Raw genomic sequence first — 19,725 nt, 5'->3', positions numbered from 1 at the left:
CATTTTAGCAATTCCATTTACTTTTGATACTTTATTTTTAGAACCAAATACTTTGACTTTACCTTAAGTAGTATTTTACTGGGTGACTTTTACGGGAGTAATTTTCTATTAAGGTATCTTTACATTTACTCAAGTATGACAATGTAGTACTTTTTCCACCACTGGATGCGGCTAGGGGTTATAGTATTTCTTTCACATGACCCATCAATTTAGACAAGTGTGTCTGAGTTTCATCTAATATTTATAAAATATTTTCATCTGGACACTTTATTATGTGGAACTTATCCTTAATTGTAGGCTACTACTTTTACCACTTTTAGTCTTTACTACACTACTCATTGTTTAGCACATGACCTCACATGTGAATCCTTAAAGACATGGATGGGGCGTGAACAATGCTGAATAGGTGTAGACAAAGGAGAGCTCTCCAGTAGGTACCAAAAATTCAAAGGCCCATTTCTCAAAAGTGAGTTTACAAGTTTATCAATTTTCCAAGCAGAATTACTTTCCCATTGCATTTTAGAGGAACAGTGTGTGATATACCATTTTGTAGCTCTGAGTCTACTTTTATCCAATGTAAAAAACACCATTTCTAATTTTGCAACATAAGACTGATTTGAGCCGGTTGGTCACATTTGTGCATCCATAGCTTTCTCAGTCATCATTATTCACGCTTCATTCGGGATTATCCTTAAATCATGGTAGCATCCACATTCATGTGGAAGTGTTTAGAAACATTCTATTCTTAATTACAATAAAAGTGCCCCCAAAAAGGACATATGTAGATTGTGTATAAATGCAGGAAATGAGCTTTAGTTGCCCTCCAAAAATCTGAGGGAGGACCCCCAGACAGGTTATGCCCCCCATTTCTAAAACCAAAGTTGTGCCAGTCTAGAAACAATATTGAAAAAAAGAGTATAAAAAAAAAAAAAATCTACTTCTGTTGATTGTTCACTAGTGTAGTGAACGTGAGTGTTTAGAGAAAACCAAACCATACATTACTTTCAGGGTGAGTAACCGTCTAACATCAAGTTGTAACATAATTAACTATTCCATTAAGTATAAATACAATCTGTGAATATATATACATTCGGTGAGTATACAAACTCAGCAAAAAAAGAAATGGCCCTTTTTCAGGACTCTCTCTTTCAAAGATAATTTGTAAAAATCCAAATAACTTCACAGATCTTCATTGTAAATGATGTGATGGTCAGATTCGTATTTATCGTCGAATGAATGAGCGTTACACCGAGGCATGTACTAATGGAGCGGGATCGATTTGGAGGTGGATGGTCTTTCATGGTCTGGGGCGGTGTGTCACAGCATCATCGGACTGAGCTCGTTGTCATTGCAGGCAATCTCAACGCTGTGCGTTACAGGGAAGACATCCTCCTCTCTCATGTGGTACCCTTCCTGCAGGCTCATCCTGACATGACCCTCCAGCATGACAATGCCACACTGTGCGTGATTTCCTGCAAGACAGGAATGTCAGTGTTCTGCCATGGCCAGCGAAGAGCCTGGATCTCAATCCCATTGAGGACGTCTAGGACCTATTTGGTCGGAGGGTGAGGGCCATTCCCCCCAGAAATATCTGGAAACTTGCAGGTGCTTTGGTGGAAGAGTAGGATAACATCTCACAGCAAGAACTGGCAAATCTGGTGCAGTCCATGAGGATGAGATGTACTGCTGTACTTAATGCAGCTGGTGGCCACAACAGATACTGCCTGTTACTTTTGATTTTGACCCCCCCCCCTTTTTGTTCAGGGACACATATTTCCATTTCTGTTGGTCACATGTCATGGAACTTGTTCAGTTTATGTTGCTTTTTTTGCTGAGTTTATGTACATACATAATACCAGTCAAAAGTATGGACACCTCATTCCAGGGTTTTAATTTATTTTTACTATTTTCTACACTATGAAATAACACATATGGAATAATGTAGTAACACCAAAGTGTTAAACAAATCAAAATATATTTTATATTTGAGAATCTTCAAAGTAGCCACCCTTTGCCTTGATGACAGCTTTGCACACTTGGCATTCTCTCAAACAGCTTCACGAGGTAGTCACCTGGAATGCATTTCAATTATCCATATCTGCAGCACTCTACCAATCAGGCCTTTATAATAGTGGCCAGATGAAAGCTACTCCTCAGTAAAAGTCACATGAAAACCTGCTCCAGAGCGCTCAGGACCTGACTGGGGTAAAGTTTCACCTTCTAACAGAACAATGACCCTAAGTACACAGCCAAGAAATTGCAGGAGTGGCTTCAGGACAAGTCTTTGAATGTCCTTGAGTGGCACAGCCACAGCCCAGACTTGGAACATCTCTGGAGAGACCTGAAAATAGCTGTGCAGCGACACTCCCCTTCCAACCTGAAAGAGCTTGACAGGATCTGCAGAGAAGAATGGGAGAAACTCCCCAAAATGCAGGTGTGCCAAGCTTGTAGTGTCATACTGTACCCAAGAAGACTTGGAGGCTGTAATCGCTGCAAAAGGTGCTTCAACAAAGTACTGAGTAAAGGGTCTAAATATTTATGCTAATGTATTTTTTGTGTGGCTATAATGTCTAAAAACCTGTTTTTGCTTTGTCATTATGGGGTATTGTGTGTAGATTGATGAGGAATAAGGCTGTAATATAACAAAATGTGGAAAAAGATAAGGGGTGTGAATACTTTCCCAATGCACTGTAAAACAGCTAAACCACATACTAGGAGGCTCAGTGGATCTCACAGCCCATAAAGCGATCACTATCTAATAGCTTGTGTAGCTTATCTGTTAGAGGTGATTCTGATCAAAGCGGTCATTGGTTTCCTCCAGCTTTCAGAGGTCAGGGCTGCTGCTCTATCCCCCTCATAGCTCAGAGTGGTGGTGAGATGTCTGTGGAGGCTTGGTGGTGGGTGACCCTTGGGGGTTGTGTGCTCCAGTTCGGGCTTGTCTTTCACCACCACCACTGCTGCTCTTCTCTTTCTCTCCCTCTGCTCTCTCAATCCGGTTTGTTTTTGTCTTAGCGCTCCTCTGGGAGGCATAGCCCGGTACTTCCTGGTCCATGACGGACAGGAAGTCGTAGAAGGGCATGGAGGGCATCCATTTCTCATCCACAATAACACCTGGGTGGGGGAGAGAGAGAAGAACAGAAGCAGAACCTGAACAGAAAGCACCATACTCAAATAGTAGAATAACAGAAAAACCTGAAGGAACAGAAACAAGAAAAAGCTCAAGAAATCTGTAAAACGGTAAACTAACCCATGAAAAGATGTGCTAGGGGTTGTTTTTTGACAGAGCATACAGTAACCTTATAATATAACAAACTTACTCAGTCTGCCTATAACCAGCCTATCACATTCCACCTATACAGTAGCCCATATATCCTATTTAAAAAAGGACTGAATACAAACAGATCATTTGGTTGCATTTCTACCTACCTACATACAGTTGAAGTCGGAAGTTTACATACACTTAGTTTGGAGTTATTAAAACTCATTTTCAACCACTCCACAAATTTCTTGTTAACAAACAATAGTTTACAGATTATTTCACTATCACAATTCCAGTGGGTCAGAAGTTTACATACACTAAGTTGACTGTGCCTTTAAACAGCTTGGAAAATTCCAGAAAATGATGTCATGGCTATAGAAGCTTATGATAGGCTAATTGACATCATTTGAGTCAATGTGGATGTATTTCAAGGCCTACCTTCAAACTCAGTGCCTCTTTGCTTGACATCATGGGAAAATCAAAATAAATCAGCCAAGACCTCATATAAAAATGGGTAGACCTCCACAAATATGGTTCATCATTGGGAGCAATTTCCAAAGGCCTGAAGGTACCACATTCATCTGTACAAACAACAGTACGCAAGTATAAACACCATGGGACCACGCAGTTGTCATACCGCTCAGGAAGGAGACATGTTCGGTCTCCAAGAGATGAATGTACTTTGGTGCGAAAAGTGCAAATCAACTGCAAAGGACTTTGTGAACATGGTGGAAGAAAAAAAGGTACTATATCTATATCCACAGTAAAATGAGTCTTAAATCGACATAACCTGAAAGGTCGCTCAGCAAAGAAGAAGCCACTGCTCCAAAACTGCCATAAAAAAAGCAGGAATACGGTTTGGAACTGCACATAGGGACAAAGATCGTACTTTTTGGAGAAATGTCCTCTGGTGTCGCTATTCGATATCTTCCCAATTAAGTAGCCTAGTTTTGTTTGGCTACTTGAAAATAACTATGGCCCATCATTCACAGCCCACCTCTTCCAATGTAGTGGAAAAGTGTGCATCGAATTCTACTATTCGATGAAGAGCTGAAATTAGTATAATATCCTGGCATTTAAACCATACTCCATTTTTGAAAATGCACATACTATAACGCATTCTATTTTCACATACTGAGAATGCGTCATGCACGATTGTATTGTTTCCTACATATATTTTCGAAATGTCGCATACTACTTTTCCACAGTCAAACGGCCTACTATTTAGGACACAAGTATGGGTGAAATGTATGATGAACCCCATTATCTGTGTATAAGAATATACAGATGAAGGCCCCTATTTGGGGTGAGTGAATGTTTGTTCACACATACAGTACCAATCAAAAGTTGACATACCTACTCATTCCAGGGTTTCTCTTTATTTTTACTACTTTCTACATTGTAGAATAACAGTGAAGACATCAACTATCATATAACACATGGAATCATGTAGTAACCCAAAAAGTGTTTTATACATTTATTTTAGACTTCAAAGTATCCACCCTTTTCCTTGATGACAGCATTGCACATTCTTGGCATTCTCTCAACCAGCTTATTGAGGTAGTCACCTGGAATGCATTTAAATTAACATATGTGTCTTCTTAAAAGTTCATTTGTGGAATTTCTTTAATTCATAATGTGTTTGAGCCAATCGGTTGTGTTGTGACAAGGTAGGGTGGTATACAGAAGATAGCCCAATTTGGTATAAGACCAAGTCCATATTATGGCAAGAACAGCTCAAATAAGCAAAGAGAAATGACAGTCCATCATTACTTTAAGACATGAAGGTCAACCAATCCAGAAATGTTCAAACTTTCAACATTTCTTCAAGTCGCAAAAACCATCAAGCACTATGATGAAACTGTCTATCACGAGGACCACCACAGGAAATGAAGACCCAGATCCTCTGCTGCAGAGGATACTACGTTCATTAGAGTTACCAGCCTCAAAAATTGCAGCCCAAATAAATGTGTCAGAGAGGTCAAGTAACAGACACATCAACGTCAGCTGTTCAGAGGAGACTGCGTGAATCAGGCCTTCCTGGTTTGCTGCAAAGAAAGGACACCAACAATAAGAAGAGACTTGCTTGGCCAAGAGACACGAGCAATGGATAGACTGGTGGAAATCTGAGATTTTGGGGATTTTTGGTTCCAACCTCTGTCTTTGAGACACAGAGTAGGTGAATGAATGATCTCTGCATGTATGGTTCCCAATATGAAGCATGGAGGAGGTGGTGTGATGACGTGGGGATGCTTTGCTGGTGACACGGTCAGTGATTTCTTTAGAATTCAAGGCACACTTAAGGGAGGGTGCTGCATCAAATTATCTGGCCTCAACCCAATTGAGATGGTTTGGGATAAGTTGGTCCACAGAGTGAAGGAAAATCAGCCAACAAGTGCTCAGCATATGTGGGAACTCCTTTAAGACTGTTGGAAAAACATTCCTCATGAAGCTGGTTGAGAGAATGCCAAGAGTGTGCAAAGCTGTCAAAGGCAAGGGGTGGCTACTTTGAAGAATCTAAAATATACTTGGATTTTTTTTCAAGTGAAATAATACCATGCTATTGTTTGAGAGTGTGCAGTTTTGAACATGAAAAGTTAAACAAATTAGGCACATTTGGGCAGTCTTGATACAATGTTTTGAACATAAATGCAATGTTTCATCAGTCTAAAACTTTGCACATGCACTGCTGCCATCTAGTGGGCAGAATGTAATTTGCTGCTGGGCTGGAATAATACATTATGGCCTTTCTCTTGCATTTCAAAGATGGTACAAAAACAAATCTTTTTTTCTCTCTTTGTATTATCTTACACCATATCTATTCATATCTATATTCTCCTACATTCCATTCACATTTCCACAAACTTCAAAGTGTTTCCTTTCAAATGGTACCAAGAATATGCATATCCTTGGCCTGTTAGATTTGGGTATGTCATTTTAAACGAAAATTGAAAAGAAAAGGTGCGGATCCACTTTTTTGGTTACTACATGATTCCATGTGTTATCTCATAGTTTTGATATCTTCACTATTACTTTACAATGTAGAAAACAGTGAAAATAAAAAAACTTGAATGAGTAGGCGTGTCCAAACTTGACTGGTACTGTATGTAGAATACTTAAGTACCTTTTTCCACTAAATAGATGGAGAAGGAACACCTGTGAGAAGGGGAATGGTTCTAGCCTGGGTACCAGTCGGTTTCTGCCCTCTTGTGAACTACTTATGTAATTGTCATGTCAAATAGTCTGGCCTTTTGGCAATCTCATCATTCAATAGTGTATAAGAGCTCAGATAAAGCAGTGACTTATGTGGATGATGTTAAAAATATTTATTGGTCTGATGTGATTAACAAGGAGCATGCCGACGCTGCACTCGATGAATTTATGAAATTGCTTCTTCAAATATTGATAAAAATGCACATGTTAAGAAACCGCCTGTTAGAACTATTAAGGCTCCATGGATTGATGAGGAATTGAAAAACTGTATGGTTCAAAGAGATGGGGCAAAAGGAGTGGCTAATAACTGACTGGCTTACTTACTGCAAATTGAGAGATTATGTGACTAAACTCAACAAAAACAAGAATACACTGTATTATGAAGCCAATATCAATGATATAAAGAACAACTTGAGTAGTTTAAATTGAATTATGGGCAGAAAGACAAATTCAACTCCTTTCATCAAATCAGATTGCTTATTCATCACACCAAGGGGATGTCTCCAAGGTGGCATAGCAGTTCAGACGTCTTTTGTCCTCGTCTTGTCGTGTCCTGTATATATATATATTTACAACTTTTTCACATACATTTTATTTTTATTTTCCATCAACTCATCTTCAAAACACTCTCCTGCAACCCGCCTCACCAATGTATATTTATAAAAAAGTATTATTTACCTCAGATCTGTAATCCTCCAAGAAGCTAGCCAGAAACTCCAGGAGGCTGGCCTGAAACTAGCCAGTAGCTAATCCAGAAGCTAGTTCAGAAGCTAGTTGGCTCCTTTACTGGCAAGTCGTTGGTGTTCAGCTAACCACGGTTTGTGGTCATCGGCTATCCTTTGGCTCGAAAGTCTATCGCCAGTTCTGTACGGCGCAGCGCGGAGCGGAGCATACCGGACCAATTTTTCTCTCCATGTCCCTGGATTTCGACTGCTCTCTGGACATTCATGCCCGGATCTCACAGCTAGCTAGCTGCTATCCGTGTGACTATCGGCCTTCGTCGATTCCGGAGCAAACATCAATTGTTCCGGAGCTAGCAAGCTCCGTCAATCACTCCTGAGTTCCATCAATCGCACCTGGGCTGCAGTCGCCTATCCGGACCCGTTTTGCTGCCTTCGCGGAGCCCTACCGGGCCTTCACAACTGGACTGCCGACGTTATCTACCCGAAGGAGTTATTCGGCTGGCTCCTCCGTCGCGACGTTACCTGAACGCCCATCTGCAGCCTGCTAACCGTTAGCTGTCTTACCGGCTGCTATCTGAATAGACAATCGGACAATTTTTTTATATTTTTTTATTATTATTATTATTATTATTATGTTTTCTTCTTGGGCCTCTATAACTATATCTATTGTTTTTATTTTTGTTGTTGTGTGATTTGGATTGATCCCCTCTACCACACGGAACCCCACTAATCTACTGACGGAGCGCAGGAGGTGGCTAACAACAGACCTCCATCCTATGCTAGCTTGCTACCGATGCCCTGGCTAGCTGTCTAAATCACCAACCAACCTCTCCACTCACCGGACCCTTTTGATCACTCGACTAAGCATGCCTCTCCTTAATGTCAATATGTCTTGTCCATTTCTGTTCTGGTTAGTGTTTATTGGCTTATTTCACTGTAGAGCCTCTAGTCCTGCTCACTATACCTTATCCAACCTATTAGTTCCACCACCCACACATGCAATGACATCTCCTGGTTTCAACGATGTTTCTAGAGACAATATCTCTCTCTTCATCACTCAATACCTAGGTTTACCTCCACTGTATTCACATCCTACCATACATTTGTCTGTACATTATACCTTGATGCTATTTTATCGCCCCCAGAAACCTCCTTTTACTCTATGTTCCAGACGACCAATTCTCATAGCTTTTAGCCGTACCCTTATTCTACTCCTCCTATGTTCCTCTGGCGATGTAGAGGTGAATCCAGGCCCTGCAGTGCCTAGCTCCACTCCTATTCCCCAGGCGCTCTCTTTTGACGACTTCTGTAACCGTAATAGCCTTGGTTTCATGCATGTTAACATTAGAAGCCTCCTCCCTAAGTTTGTTCTATTCACTGCTTTAGCACACTCTGCCAACCCGGATGTTCTAGCTGTGTCTGAATCCTGGCTTAGGAAGACCACCAAAAACTCAGACATTTTAATTCCAAACTACAACATTTTCAGACAAGATAGAACTGCCAAAGGGGGCGGTGTTGCAATCTACTGCAAAGATAGCCTGCAGAGTTCTGTCCTACTATCCAGGTCTGTACCCAAACAATTTGAACTTCTACTTTAAAAAATCCACCTCTCTAAAAACAAGTCTCTCACCGTTGCCGCCTGCTATAGACCACCCTCTGCCCCCAGCTGTGCTCTGGACACCATATGTGAACTGATTGCCCCCCATCTATCTTCAGAGTTCGTGCTGCTAGGCGACCTAAACTGGAACATGCTTAACACCCCAGCCATCCTACAATCTAAACTTGATGCCCTCAATCTCACACAAATAATCAATGAACCTACCAGGTACCTCCCCAAAACCTTAAACACGGGCACCCTCATAGATATCATCCTAACCAACTTCCCCTCTAAATACACCTCTGCTGTCTTCAACCAAGATCTCAGCGATCACTGCCTCATTGCCTGCATCCGTAATGGGTCAGCGGTCAAACGACCTCCACTCATCACTGTAAAACGCTCCCTGAAACACTTCTGCGAGCAGGCCTTTCTAATCGACCTGGCCGGGGTATCCTGGAAGGATATTGATCTCATCCCGTCAGTAGAGGATGCCCGGATATTTTTTTTAAATGCCTTCCTAACCATCTTAAATAAACATGCCCCATTTAAGAAATTTAGAACCAGGAACAGATATAGCCCTTGGTTCTCCCCAGACCTGACTGCCCTTAACCAACACAAAAACATCCTATGGCGTTCTGCATTAGCATCGAACAGCCCCCATGATATGCAGCTGTTCAGGGAAGCTAGAAATCATTATACACAGGCAGTTAGAAAAGCCAAGGCTAGCTTTTTCAAGCAGAAATTTGCTTCCTGCAACACTAACTCAAAAAAGTTCTGGGACACTGTAAAGTCCATGGAGAATAAGAACACCTCCTCCCAGCTGCCCACTGCACTGAAGATAGGAAACACTGTCACCACTGATAAATCCACCATAATTGAGAAATTCAATAAGCATTTTTCTACGGCTGGCCATGCTTTCCACCTGGCTACTCCTACCCCGGACAACAGCACTGCACCCCCAACAGCAACTCGCCCAAGCCTTCCCCATTTCTCCTTCTCCCAAATCCATTCAGCTGATGTTCTGAAAGAGCTGCAAAATCTGGACCCCTACAAATCAGCCGGGCTAGACAATCTGGACCCTTTCTTTCTAAAATTATCTGCCGAAATTGTTGCCACCCCTATTACTAGCCTGTTCAACCTCTCTTTCGTGTCGTCTGAGATTCCCAAAGATTGGAAAGCAGCTGCGGTCATCCCCCTCTTCAAAGGGGGGGACACTCTTGACCCAAACTGCTACAGACCTATATCTATCCTACCGTGCCTTTCTAAGGTCTTCGAAAGCCAAGTCAACAAACAGATTACCGACCATTTCGAATCTCACCATACCTTCTCTGCTATGCAATCCGGTTTCAGAGCTGGTCATGGGTGCACCTCAGCCACGCTCAAGGTCCTAAACGATATCTTAACCGCCATCGATAAGAAACATTACTGTGCAGCCTTATTCATTGATCTGGCCAAGGCTTTCGACTCTGTCAATCACCATATCCTCATCGGCAGACTCGACAGCCTTGGTTTCTCAAATGATTGCCTCGCCTGGTTCACCAACTACTTCTCTGATAGAGTTCAGTGTGTCAAGTCTGCTGTCCGGACCTCTGGCAGTCTCTATGGGGGTGCCACAGGGTTCAATTCTTGGACCGACTCTCTTCTCTGTATACATCAATGAGGTCGCTCTTGCTGCTGGTGAGTCCCTGATCCACCTCTACGCAGACGACACCATTCTGTATACTTCCGGCCCTTCTTTGGACACTGTGTTAACAACCCTCCAGGCAAGCTTCAATGCCATACAACTCTCCTTCCGTGGCCTCCAATTGCTCTTAAATACAAGTAAAACTAAATGCATGCTCTTCAACCGATCGCTACCTGCACCTACCCGCCTGTCCAACATCACTACTCTGGACAGCTCTGACTTAGAATACGTGGACAACTACAAATACTTAGGTGTCTGGTTAGACTGTAAACTCTCCTTCCAGACCCATATCAAACATCTCCAATCCAAAGTTAAATCTAGAATTGGCTTCCTATTTCGCAACAAAGCATCCTTCACTCATGCTGCCAAACATACCCTTGTAAAACTGACCATCCTACCAATCCTCGACTTTGGCGATGTCATTTACAAAATAGCCTCCAATACCCTACTCAACAAATTGGATGCAGTCTATCACAGTGCAATCCGTTTTATCACCAAAGCCCCATATACTACCCAACATTGCGACCTGTACGCTCTCGTTGGCTGGCCCTCGCTTCATACTCGTCGCCAAACCCACTGGCTCCATGTCATCTACAAGACCCTGCTAGGTAAAGTCCCCCCTTATCTCAGCTCGCTGGTCACCATAGCATCTCCCACCTGTAGCACACGCTCCAGCAGGTATATCTCTCTAGTCACCCCCAAAACCAATTCTTTCTTTGGCCGCCTCTCCTTCCAGTTCTCTGCTGCCAATGACTGGAACGAACTACAAAAATCTCTGAAACTGGAAACACTTATCTCCCTCACTAGCTTTAAGCACCAACTGTCAGAGCAGCTCACAGATTACTGCACCTGTACATAGCCCACCTATAATTTAGCCCAAACAACTACCTCTTCCCCAACTGTATTTAATTTTAATAAATTTATTTATTTTGCTCCTTTGCACCCCATTATTTTTATTTCTACTTTGCAGATTCTTCCATTGCAAAACTACCATTCCAGTATTTTACTTGCTATATTGTATTTACTTTGCCATCATGGCCTTTTTTGCCTTTACCTCCCTTCTCACCTCATTTGCTCACATTGTATATAGACTTGTTTATACTGCATTATTGACTGTGTTTGTTTTTACTTCATGTGTAACTCTGTGTCGTTTTATCTGTCGAACTGCTTTGCTTTATCTTGGCCGGGTCGCAATTGTAAATGAGAACTTGTTCTCAACTTGCCTACCTGGTTAAATAAAGGTAAATAAATAATAAATAAACACAATCATTTGATGTTGCCAATTATTTTGGCAAAGTGGGCAAACTTAGGCAGGAAATTCCAACAATGAGCAGTGAGCCATCATGCATAAAAAAAAACTAATAATGAAAGAAAAGCATTACAAGTTTGAATTTTGTAAAGTTAGTGGGAGAGGTGGAAAAATGATTTATCGATCAACAATGACAAACCTGCTGGCATTGACAACTTAGATGGAAAGCAACTGAGGATGGTAGCTGACTATTGCCAGTCCTTTATGTCATATCTTTAATCTGAGCCTAGAAGAAAGTCTTTGTCCTCAGGCCTGGAGGGAAGCCAAAGTAATTCTGCTACCCAAGGGTGGTAAAGCGGCCTTTACTGGCTCTATCAGCAGACCTATAAGCCTGCTGCCAGCTCTTAGCAAACTGTTGGAAATAAATTGTGTTTGACAAATTTTAGCAGACTTTCAGCATGCTTATAGAGAAGGGCACCCAACATGTACTGTACAGATGGCTGATGATTGGTTGAAAGAAATTGATAAGAAGATTTGTGGGAGCTGTACTGTTAGATTTCAGTGCAGCCTTTGAAGTAATTTACCATAACCTGTTGTTGAAAATAACTTGTGTTATGGCTTTTCAACCTCTGAATCCATGATATGGCAGCGCTATTTAATAGAACTCAAAGGGTTTTCGTTAATGGAAGCTTCTCTAATGTCAAACCTGTAAAGGGCAGCTCTCTAGGCCCTCTACTCTTTTCTATTTTTTACCAATGACCTGCCACTTGCATTAAACAAAACAGAGATGGGGAGAGGTCTGTCTGTGATAAAGATATGTTTTTTTGACACCACACTACAAAAACCAAGTTCTGCAGGCTCTAGTTTTGTCTCATCTTGATTATTGTCCAGTCATGTAGTCGAGTGCTCCAAGGAAAGACCTATTTAAGCTGCAGCTGGCCCAGAACAGAGCCGCACGTCTTGCTCTTCATGGTAATCAGAGGGCTGATATAAATACAATGCCAGTCTCTCTTGGCTAAGAGTGGAGGAGAGAGTGACTGCATCACAAATTTTTATAAAGAAACATTGTGTTGAAAATCCAAAATTGTTTGCATAGTCAACTTACACACAGCTGACACACACACACACACACACACCAGACATGCCACCAGGGGTCTTTTCACAGTCCCCAAATCCAGAACAAATTCAAGAAAGCATAAAGTATTACATAGAGCCATTATTGCATGGAACTCCGTTCCATCTCATATTGCTCAAATAAACAGCAAACCTGGTTTTTAAAAAACTAAGCAAAACCTCACGGCACAACACCTCTCCACTATTTGGTCTAGATAGTTTGTGTGTATGTATTGATATGTAGGCTACGCGTGTGCCTTTGACAAAACATTTTTTAATGTAGTTCTGTCCTTCTGAGTTCTGAGCTGTTCTGTATTATGTCATGTCTCAGGTTTTGTGTGAACCCCAGGAAGAGTAGCTGTTGCTTTTGTGGCAGCTGATGGGCATCCTAATAAAATACCAAATATGGAGCTGGATTTTAGTGCAAGGTCACAGATAGGTTGCTGAACATAAGGAATAATTCCATGACAACATGTGGAACTTCAATTTAGAATTAGATTTTCCACTGGCGCTCTGAAATAGATACAGCAGAAGAAAAAGTCTAAAATGACCAGCAGGATCAAACACCAGATCTGTAGTGCACAGTTAAAGGGATAGTTCACTTAACATGCAAATTGCATCACAGTTTTTGCTCTGTACTGAAAGTTCTCCATCTTTAAAACTTGACTACCGACATGCACACTTTTTTAGGGTTGTATTAACAACAAATACTAAAATCGTCTTTGAGTGACCTATACCTTTAAGAGAGAAGGGTACAATTCATGTTAATAATAACACCACCACATTGTGTTCTAGAAAAGTGCTATATACACCCAAAGACGCTTATGTGATAGTGCTACAAAAGTGTACAGGCTAAGTAAGGGCTTGACCCTTCACAGATAATACTCATGATCTATATATACAGTCAGATCCAAAATTATTGGCACCCTTGATAAAGAGGAGCAAAAAATACTGTTCAAAATAAATAATACAAATACTGAGCTATATTGATTGTATGGTCAAAAACATATTATATTATATTTTATACTAATTCAATTGCTCAGAGAGATTTTGTTCAACAAAATGTATTTTTTTAATCTAGAAAATATATCAGCACCCGTTTTCAATAATATATAACCCTCCCCTTGCGGATAAGGGTCAGTTGTACAACTGAATGCCATCAACTGAAATGTGTCGTCCGCATGAATCAGAGAGGTGCTGCCTTAAATCGACAACGTCTTTGGGGCCCGGGGAACAGTGTCAGCTCAGATAACAGACCTGGGGTCAAATACTATCAGGCACCTCAATTACCTTCCATTAAAATGTCAAAAAGTATTCAGATAACCTTCATATGAAAAAACAAACAAGTAGTTGAATATTGAAATGCATTTGAAAATACTTTGGAAGGTATTGCCATGTATTTACAATTACTTCAAATACATACAGTATCGTTGGAAGTATTTGAAAGATCATTTTTTAAATAATACTTGGTATGTATTTGAAAATAATTCTGAATGTACATTATTTCAAATGAAACCAACAACTCTTATACATGAATGTTACTTTTCTGCATATGCGTCCGTTTTCCAACACCAAACCCACCACTGGTGTGCGTGGCCTAAGAGCTCGATTTTCATGTCATCTGACCATATCAGCATATCAAAAAAATACCTCATATCTACTGTAAAATTTGGTGATGGATCTTTGATGTTATAGGACTATTTTGCCTGGTCTTGAGGCCCTTGTTAAGATCAACGGCATCATGAACATTACCAAGAACCAGGACATTTTAGCACTGAAATGCAGTGCCTTAAGGCTCCCGAGTGGCGCAACGGTCTAACAATAACCCCAAGCACATCAAATGCTTAACTGACCACAAAAATCAACATTTTGCAATGGTCATCTCAGTCTCCGGACTTGAACCACATTGACAACCTGTGGTTTGAATTGAAGAGAGCAGTTCAGAAGTGCAGACAAAGGATATCAATGACCAGGAAAGATTCTGTATGGAGGAATGGTCTAAGATCCCTCAAATATTCTCAAATTTCTAACATTTTAGAAAAAAAGCTCAGTGTCGTTATCCTTGCAAAGGGAGGGAGTATTGAAAACAGGTGAGCCAATAATTGTGGTGCCTATCTTTGAGATTTGTTTTATTATTTGTTAAACCAAAATCTGAGCAATTTGTATTAGTATAAAATATTCACATTTTTTGTTGTTGCATACAATATAGTTCAGTGTTAATTACTTTTGTATTTTTGCTCATCTTTATCAAGGGTGCCAATCATTTTGAACCAGACAGTAGCATTGTCTCTCCAGACAGGAATATTGCATTATATACAACTTGTGCTTTTACAGCAGTTACTTAATATGGGGCCAATTCCATCTTCCATTTCCATGCTTACAGAGAGTGACTAAGAGACTTTGTGGCTGTCTCAAGGAAATGGACAATAAAGTAATCATCTTCATTGTGTGGTGAGTGGAATGCATAAGCCGTCAATGTGTAGAGAGGGGTAAACATGAGCCAAAAATCCACTCTACTGTCATTTCAGACTTTAGTGGGATTGGGCTGGTCTTTGACAGTAACCGTCTGAGTACATGACATTTACAACAATACAATGCTTGAATTACACAATAAAGTCAGGTTGTGTACATTATCACCTGGTCGACCATGAAAGGAGTAATTTTTTCACCTTGCCAATGGGTGCAGATCCTAGACGTGAGAGGCGTGCCATCAACCAGAGGGTTGCCCTTTCAAATCACAGGTCTGTCTGAAAAATGTGTTGGTTGCTGGTATCAAATCCTAGATGCCATCTCCTGCATTTGTGCCCTGCTCCAGGCTTTACTATGGCTGACCCTGGGCTCAAAACTCTTCTCGCTGTGTGTGTGTGTTTTTCAAAGAGTTGGGATGAAGCAGAGTCAAATGTTCAGCTCTGTGATAAAATGGACAATGATCATCGTGTGGAGAGTTGAATGCATTAGCAGTTAATGCGTAGCGAGAGAGGGGAGAAACATGAGCCAACACACTACTGTCAAATCAGGCTTTGGTGGGATTGAGCTCATCTTTGAAAGTAACTGTAAAATGTAATGTACTTAGACAATGAGTCAATGCTTGAATTACACAGAGTAATGATGCAGGTTTTGTGCATTATTGCCTGTTCGACTGAAAGGTCAAATTTACAGTCGGAATTGATACAAGCCACTTTGTCAACCTGCCAATGGGTGTAGATCCTAGAGGTTAAATAGGGGTGCCAGCAACAAGAGGTACTGAAAAAAATCTACTGGTAGGGGTAGCTGGTATCAAATCCTGAAGGCCATCTCCTACTGTTGTTCCCTTGAGCAAGGCATTTAACATAAACTGCTCCATGGTCTCCTTACCATGACTGACCCTGTGCTCCAACCTCTCAAATGTGAGTGTGTCTAGAAGGGGTTGAAATAAAACAAGACATTTCCATATGATATGGCATTAGCCATCAATGCATAGAGAGGAGAGAAATGTGAGCCAATGACCCACTCTACTGTCAATTCAGGCTTTAGTGGGATTGGGCTTGCCTTTGAAAGCAACTGTAAATGTCATATACTCAGACTGAGACAATGGGTCTGTTTGAATTACACATAAATGAGGAGAAGCCAAGATATATGCACAGGTTGTGTGTATTATCACCTGGTCGAGCTTGAAAGGAGTCATTTACCATACTCTCAATGGGTTTGGATCCCTCTCGTAAATGCAAGCAGTTTGGTGGGAAAGACCTCGGATTTGTTCGGGAGGGTGAAATGTTACCAAACGTCCAGACAGAAATGTATTGTATAGAGCAGACTGGTTCACAGTCTGGAATTGGGAGTAGTGTCAGCTCTAGACATCGCAGCGCTATCTGCAACGGTGTACAGAACTTCGGTGTATAGATTTTTTCTAAACGATATTTCCACATTTCGTAACTGAACAAAATGTTAATACGGATCAAACCCCAAATCAAAATGTAAGATACAGTAAGCTTGGTATAGAAACACGAGTATCATAAGATGTCCTAACAGTAAATGTACCTTTCCGTCAAAGTTTAACAACCGTATTACTGAACCACTGTAATTGATGTCTATAGGGTTTCTGATTATGATAGATGAATAAAAACTCTTGAGTCAGCTCCAGAAAATAAAAAACATCAACACGGTCTAAACGTCGAACACTTCAAGTTGACGAATGATGTACTTCTCCAGACAGAGAAAGCGCAGGGTGGTGTTCATTAGTGCACGCAATGCAAAACATTTTGGAACAGTAAACAAAAAACAAGCGTTTATTGGACAACTCTAGGTAGGCCATCCCTGTTTCAGTCCGTTTTCTTCCATTGGATGCCTAATGAACACAAACCAGAAAGAGGGGGCATTAGCCTGAAAAGAACCTCAATCTATGGTGAGTGCTGTATGATGACAGGACTATAACTGGCAACCATCAGACACAATTAAGAGATACAGTTCCCTCCAGAGACAGAGGAAGTGGATTAGAAGCGTCTCAGGAAAACACCCTCCTTCCTCTACTGTACTTCCTTCATTTCAGCTCCCTCTGTCACTAGAAGTGGAATAACTGAAAGAAAAACCTGACGCCTAGTCTTTGGAGGTTTGTCGATGAGTGTGCATTTTGGGTAGAAACCAGCAAGGCATCAGTCTGTCACACACATATGACACATAATCCGCCCACAAAACAAAAGCGATTGGATTAGCTCAAAAAGGCACTGGAGAAAGAGGTTTGAATGAATGAATAAATAGAGGTGATCTCATGAATGGTGGTGACAGATGGAGCTGTGTGGTACAATACTCAGACAGGACACCGCCACCTGAGATTAGACTCTTGGCAAAGACTCAATTGACAAAAAAGCACATACAGTACGTACACAGAATGGCTTGAATGACACAATCAGGAAAAAGACCAGAAGATCGGCCTACTCCATTATTCACTGACCCATATAGTAGAGAATGAGAAATGTATATGATTATGTTGATTAATAGGTTGTGTTGACATGATTACATAGATTATGTGTGTGATCTGGAGAATGTGATGCAATGCACACTTCTGTGCATGAAGACAAAGTACCATCTCTTCTCAACACAACCAGATATGCCTAGATTTGCATATGTAGCACAACACTTCTATACACAAGTAATACATATGGGCAGTGGTGTATGAAATAACTGATGTTGGGAATGTGCAAATAGGAGCTGGTAGTCAGAGCCTTCAACTTGCAGCCATGGCAGCAGGGCTGTGCCCCCCTTAAAGGCCAGGAACTGCAGGTGCAAATGCAGCATTCGTCAATCATCATAGAGTGCACTTCCATATGTGGAAGCAAAGTACAAGTTTAAAGTTATTTTTCTTTAATTGTTCTTTGCTGATAAACTTATTTCTAACAGTGGTCATTTTGGTCACTGCCAGTGTAAAGTGTGTAAATCAAGGAAACACTGGACCAACCAAGTACATTAACAACACCCCCCCCCCCCCATACCTGCAGGTGGTTCTTCACCATCCTCCACTCTCTGCAGCCACTGCAGAATGGGCTGTACCATTAAGGGTCTGCCAGTGGGGTAGTGGAAGACCTCTCCTCCTGTGGCCAGCTGGGAGACCACCAGGGCAGGAAGCAGGGGCAGGAAACCCAGGTATGCCTCCAGGACAGCCTTACCTGCAGGGGTACGACCCCTGGAACACACAAGATACCCCTCAACAAAAATACACCCTGCATTCACTGGTTTTTCCATCCAACCATGACTCAATGAGCTGAGATTCAATTCAAAGACAAAAGTAAAACACAATCCGTGTTGAAAATAGTGGGTCATTGGCAGAAAACAGAGTTGAAAAGACAATGGAGTTATAAAACCCCAATTCTGAATCATACTTTGCCTTGAAACAGTATATTGAAATGTTCCTCCCAAGTGGACGACAAGATAAAGAAAATGATGAACATTTAATGCTAATGCCACTAGAACTAAACCTTTCTGTTACATAATTGGGCTATGGCTGCCTTGCCCTGAAGTGTGTGTTCCCGACACTCTGAAACCTACTGCAACCCTTCATTGACGTGGGACACGTAATACTCCGGTACATACAGGTGGATCCAGCAGGGCAGGTAGGGGTTGAGCAGTCCTGTGTTCAGCAGACTCCTCATATCATCCAATACTCTCTTGTTCCCTTTCCTCCCACTCTCCTCTTCTCCCACAAAGAGCAGCAGAAGTTGTTTTTTTACCTCCAGATACAGGGGCAGGTTCTCCACTGTCAATTCTGGCTGGAAGGGGTACAGAGAGGGCAAAAAAAGGTGATCAATGAGAAATACAGTGTGTTGCAAAAGAATTCATCCTCCTTGGATTTTATTTTGTTACAAAGTGGGATTAAAATGTGTCATTCTTTTGTCCACAATCTACACAAAATAGAACATTTTTAAATATTAATAAAACTATATCACACACACACATACAGTTGATGTCGGAAGTTGACATACACCTTAGCCAAATGCATTTAAACTCAGTTTTTCACCATTCTTGACATTTAATCCTAGTAAATACTCAGTTTTAAGTCCTTCCTGAGCGGTATGATGGCTGCGTGGTCCCATGGTGTTTATACTTGCGCACTATTGTTTGTGCAGATGAATGTGGTACCTTGAGGCGTTTGAAAATTGCTCCCAAGGATGAACCAGACTTGTGGAGGTCTACAATTTTGTTTCTGAGGTCTTGGCGGATTACTTTTTATTTTCCCATGATGTCAACAAAGAGGCACTGATTTTGAAGGTAGGCCTTGAAATACATCCACAGGTACACCTCCAATTGACTCAAATGATGTCAATCAGAAGCTTCTAAAGCCATGACATTTTCTGGAATTTTCCAAGCTGTTTAAAGGCACAGTCAACTAAGTGTATGTAAACCCACTGGAATTGTAATTAAGTGAAATAATCTGTCTAAACAATTGTTGGAAAAATG

The 19,725-nt window shown here is 41.2% G+C and overlaps 1 protein-coding gene across 1 annotated transcript in view; it reads right to left on the bottom strand.

The window, feature by feature from the left end:
• Window positions 1–467: 467 nt before the first annotated feature.
• The window catches only part of txndc16 (thioredoxin domain containing 16), a 61,837-nt gene continuing 42,579 nt past the window's right edge, over window positions 468–19,725 (bottom strand). The window contains exons 17-19 of the mRNA XM_020474946.2: window positions 18,862–19,037; window positions 18,264–18,454; window positions 468–3,111 (exon numbers count right to left, since the gene is read on the bottom strand). Of these exons, the coding sequence (XP_020330535.1) occupies window positions 2,855–3,111; window positions 18,264–18,454; window positions 18,862–19,037 (624 nt within the window). The 3' untranslated portion in view covers window positions 468–2,854. The remainder of the gene's footprint in view (window positions 3,112–18,263; window positions 18,455–18,861; window positions 19,038–19,725) is intronic.

Source organism: Oncorhynchus kisutch, linkage group LG7 (assembly GCF_002021735.2).
Source record: "Oncorhynchus kisutch isolate 150728-3 linkage group LG7, Okis_V2, whole genome shotgun sequence".
NCBI lineage: Eukaryota > Metazoa > Chordata > Actinopteri > Salmoniformes > Salmonidae > Oncorhynchus > Oncorhynchus kisutch.
This window is presented reverse-complemented; position numbering and strand designations above follow the sequence as displayed.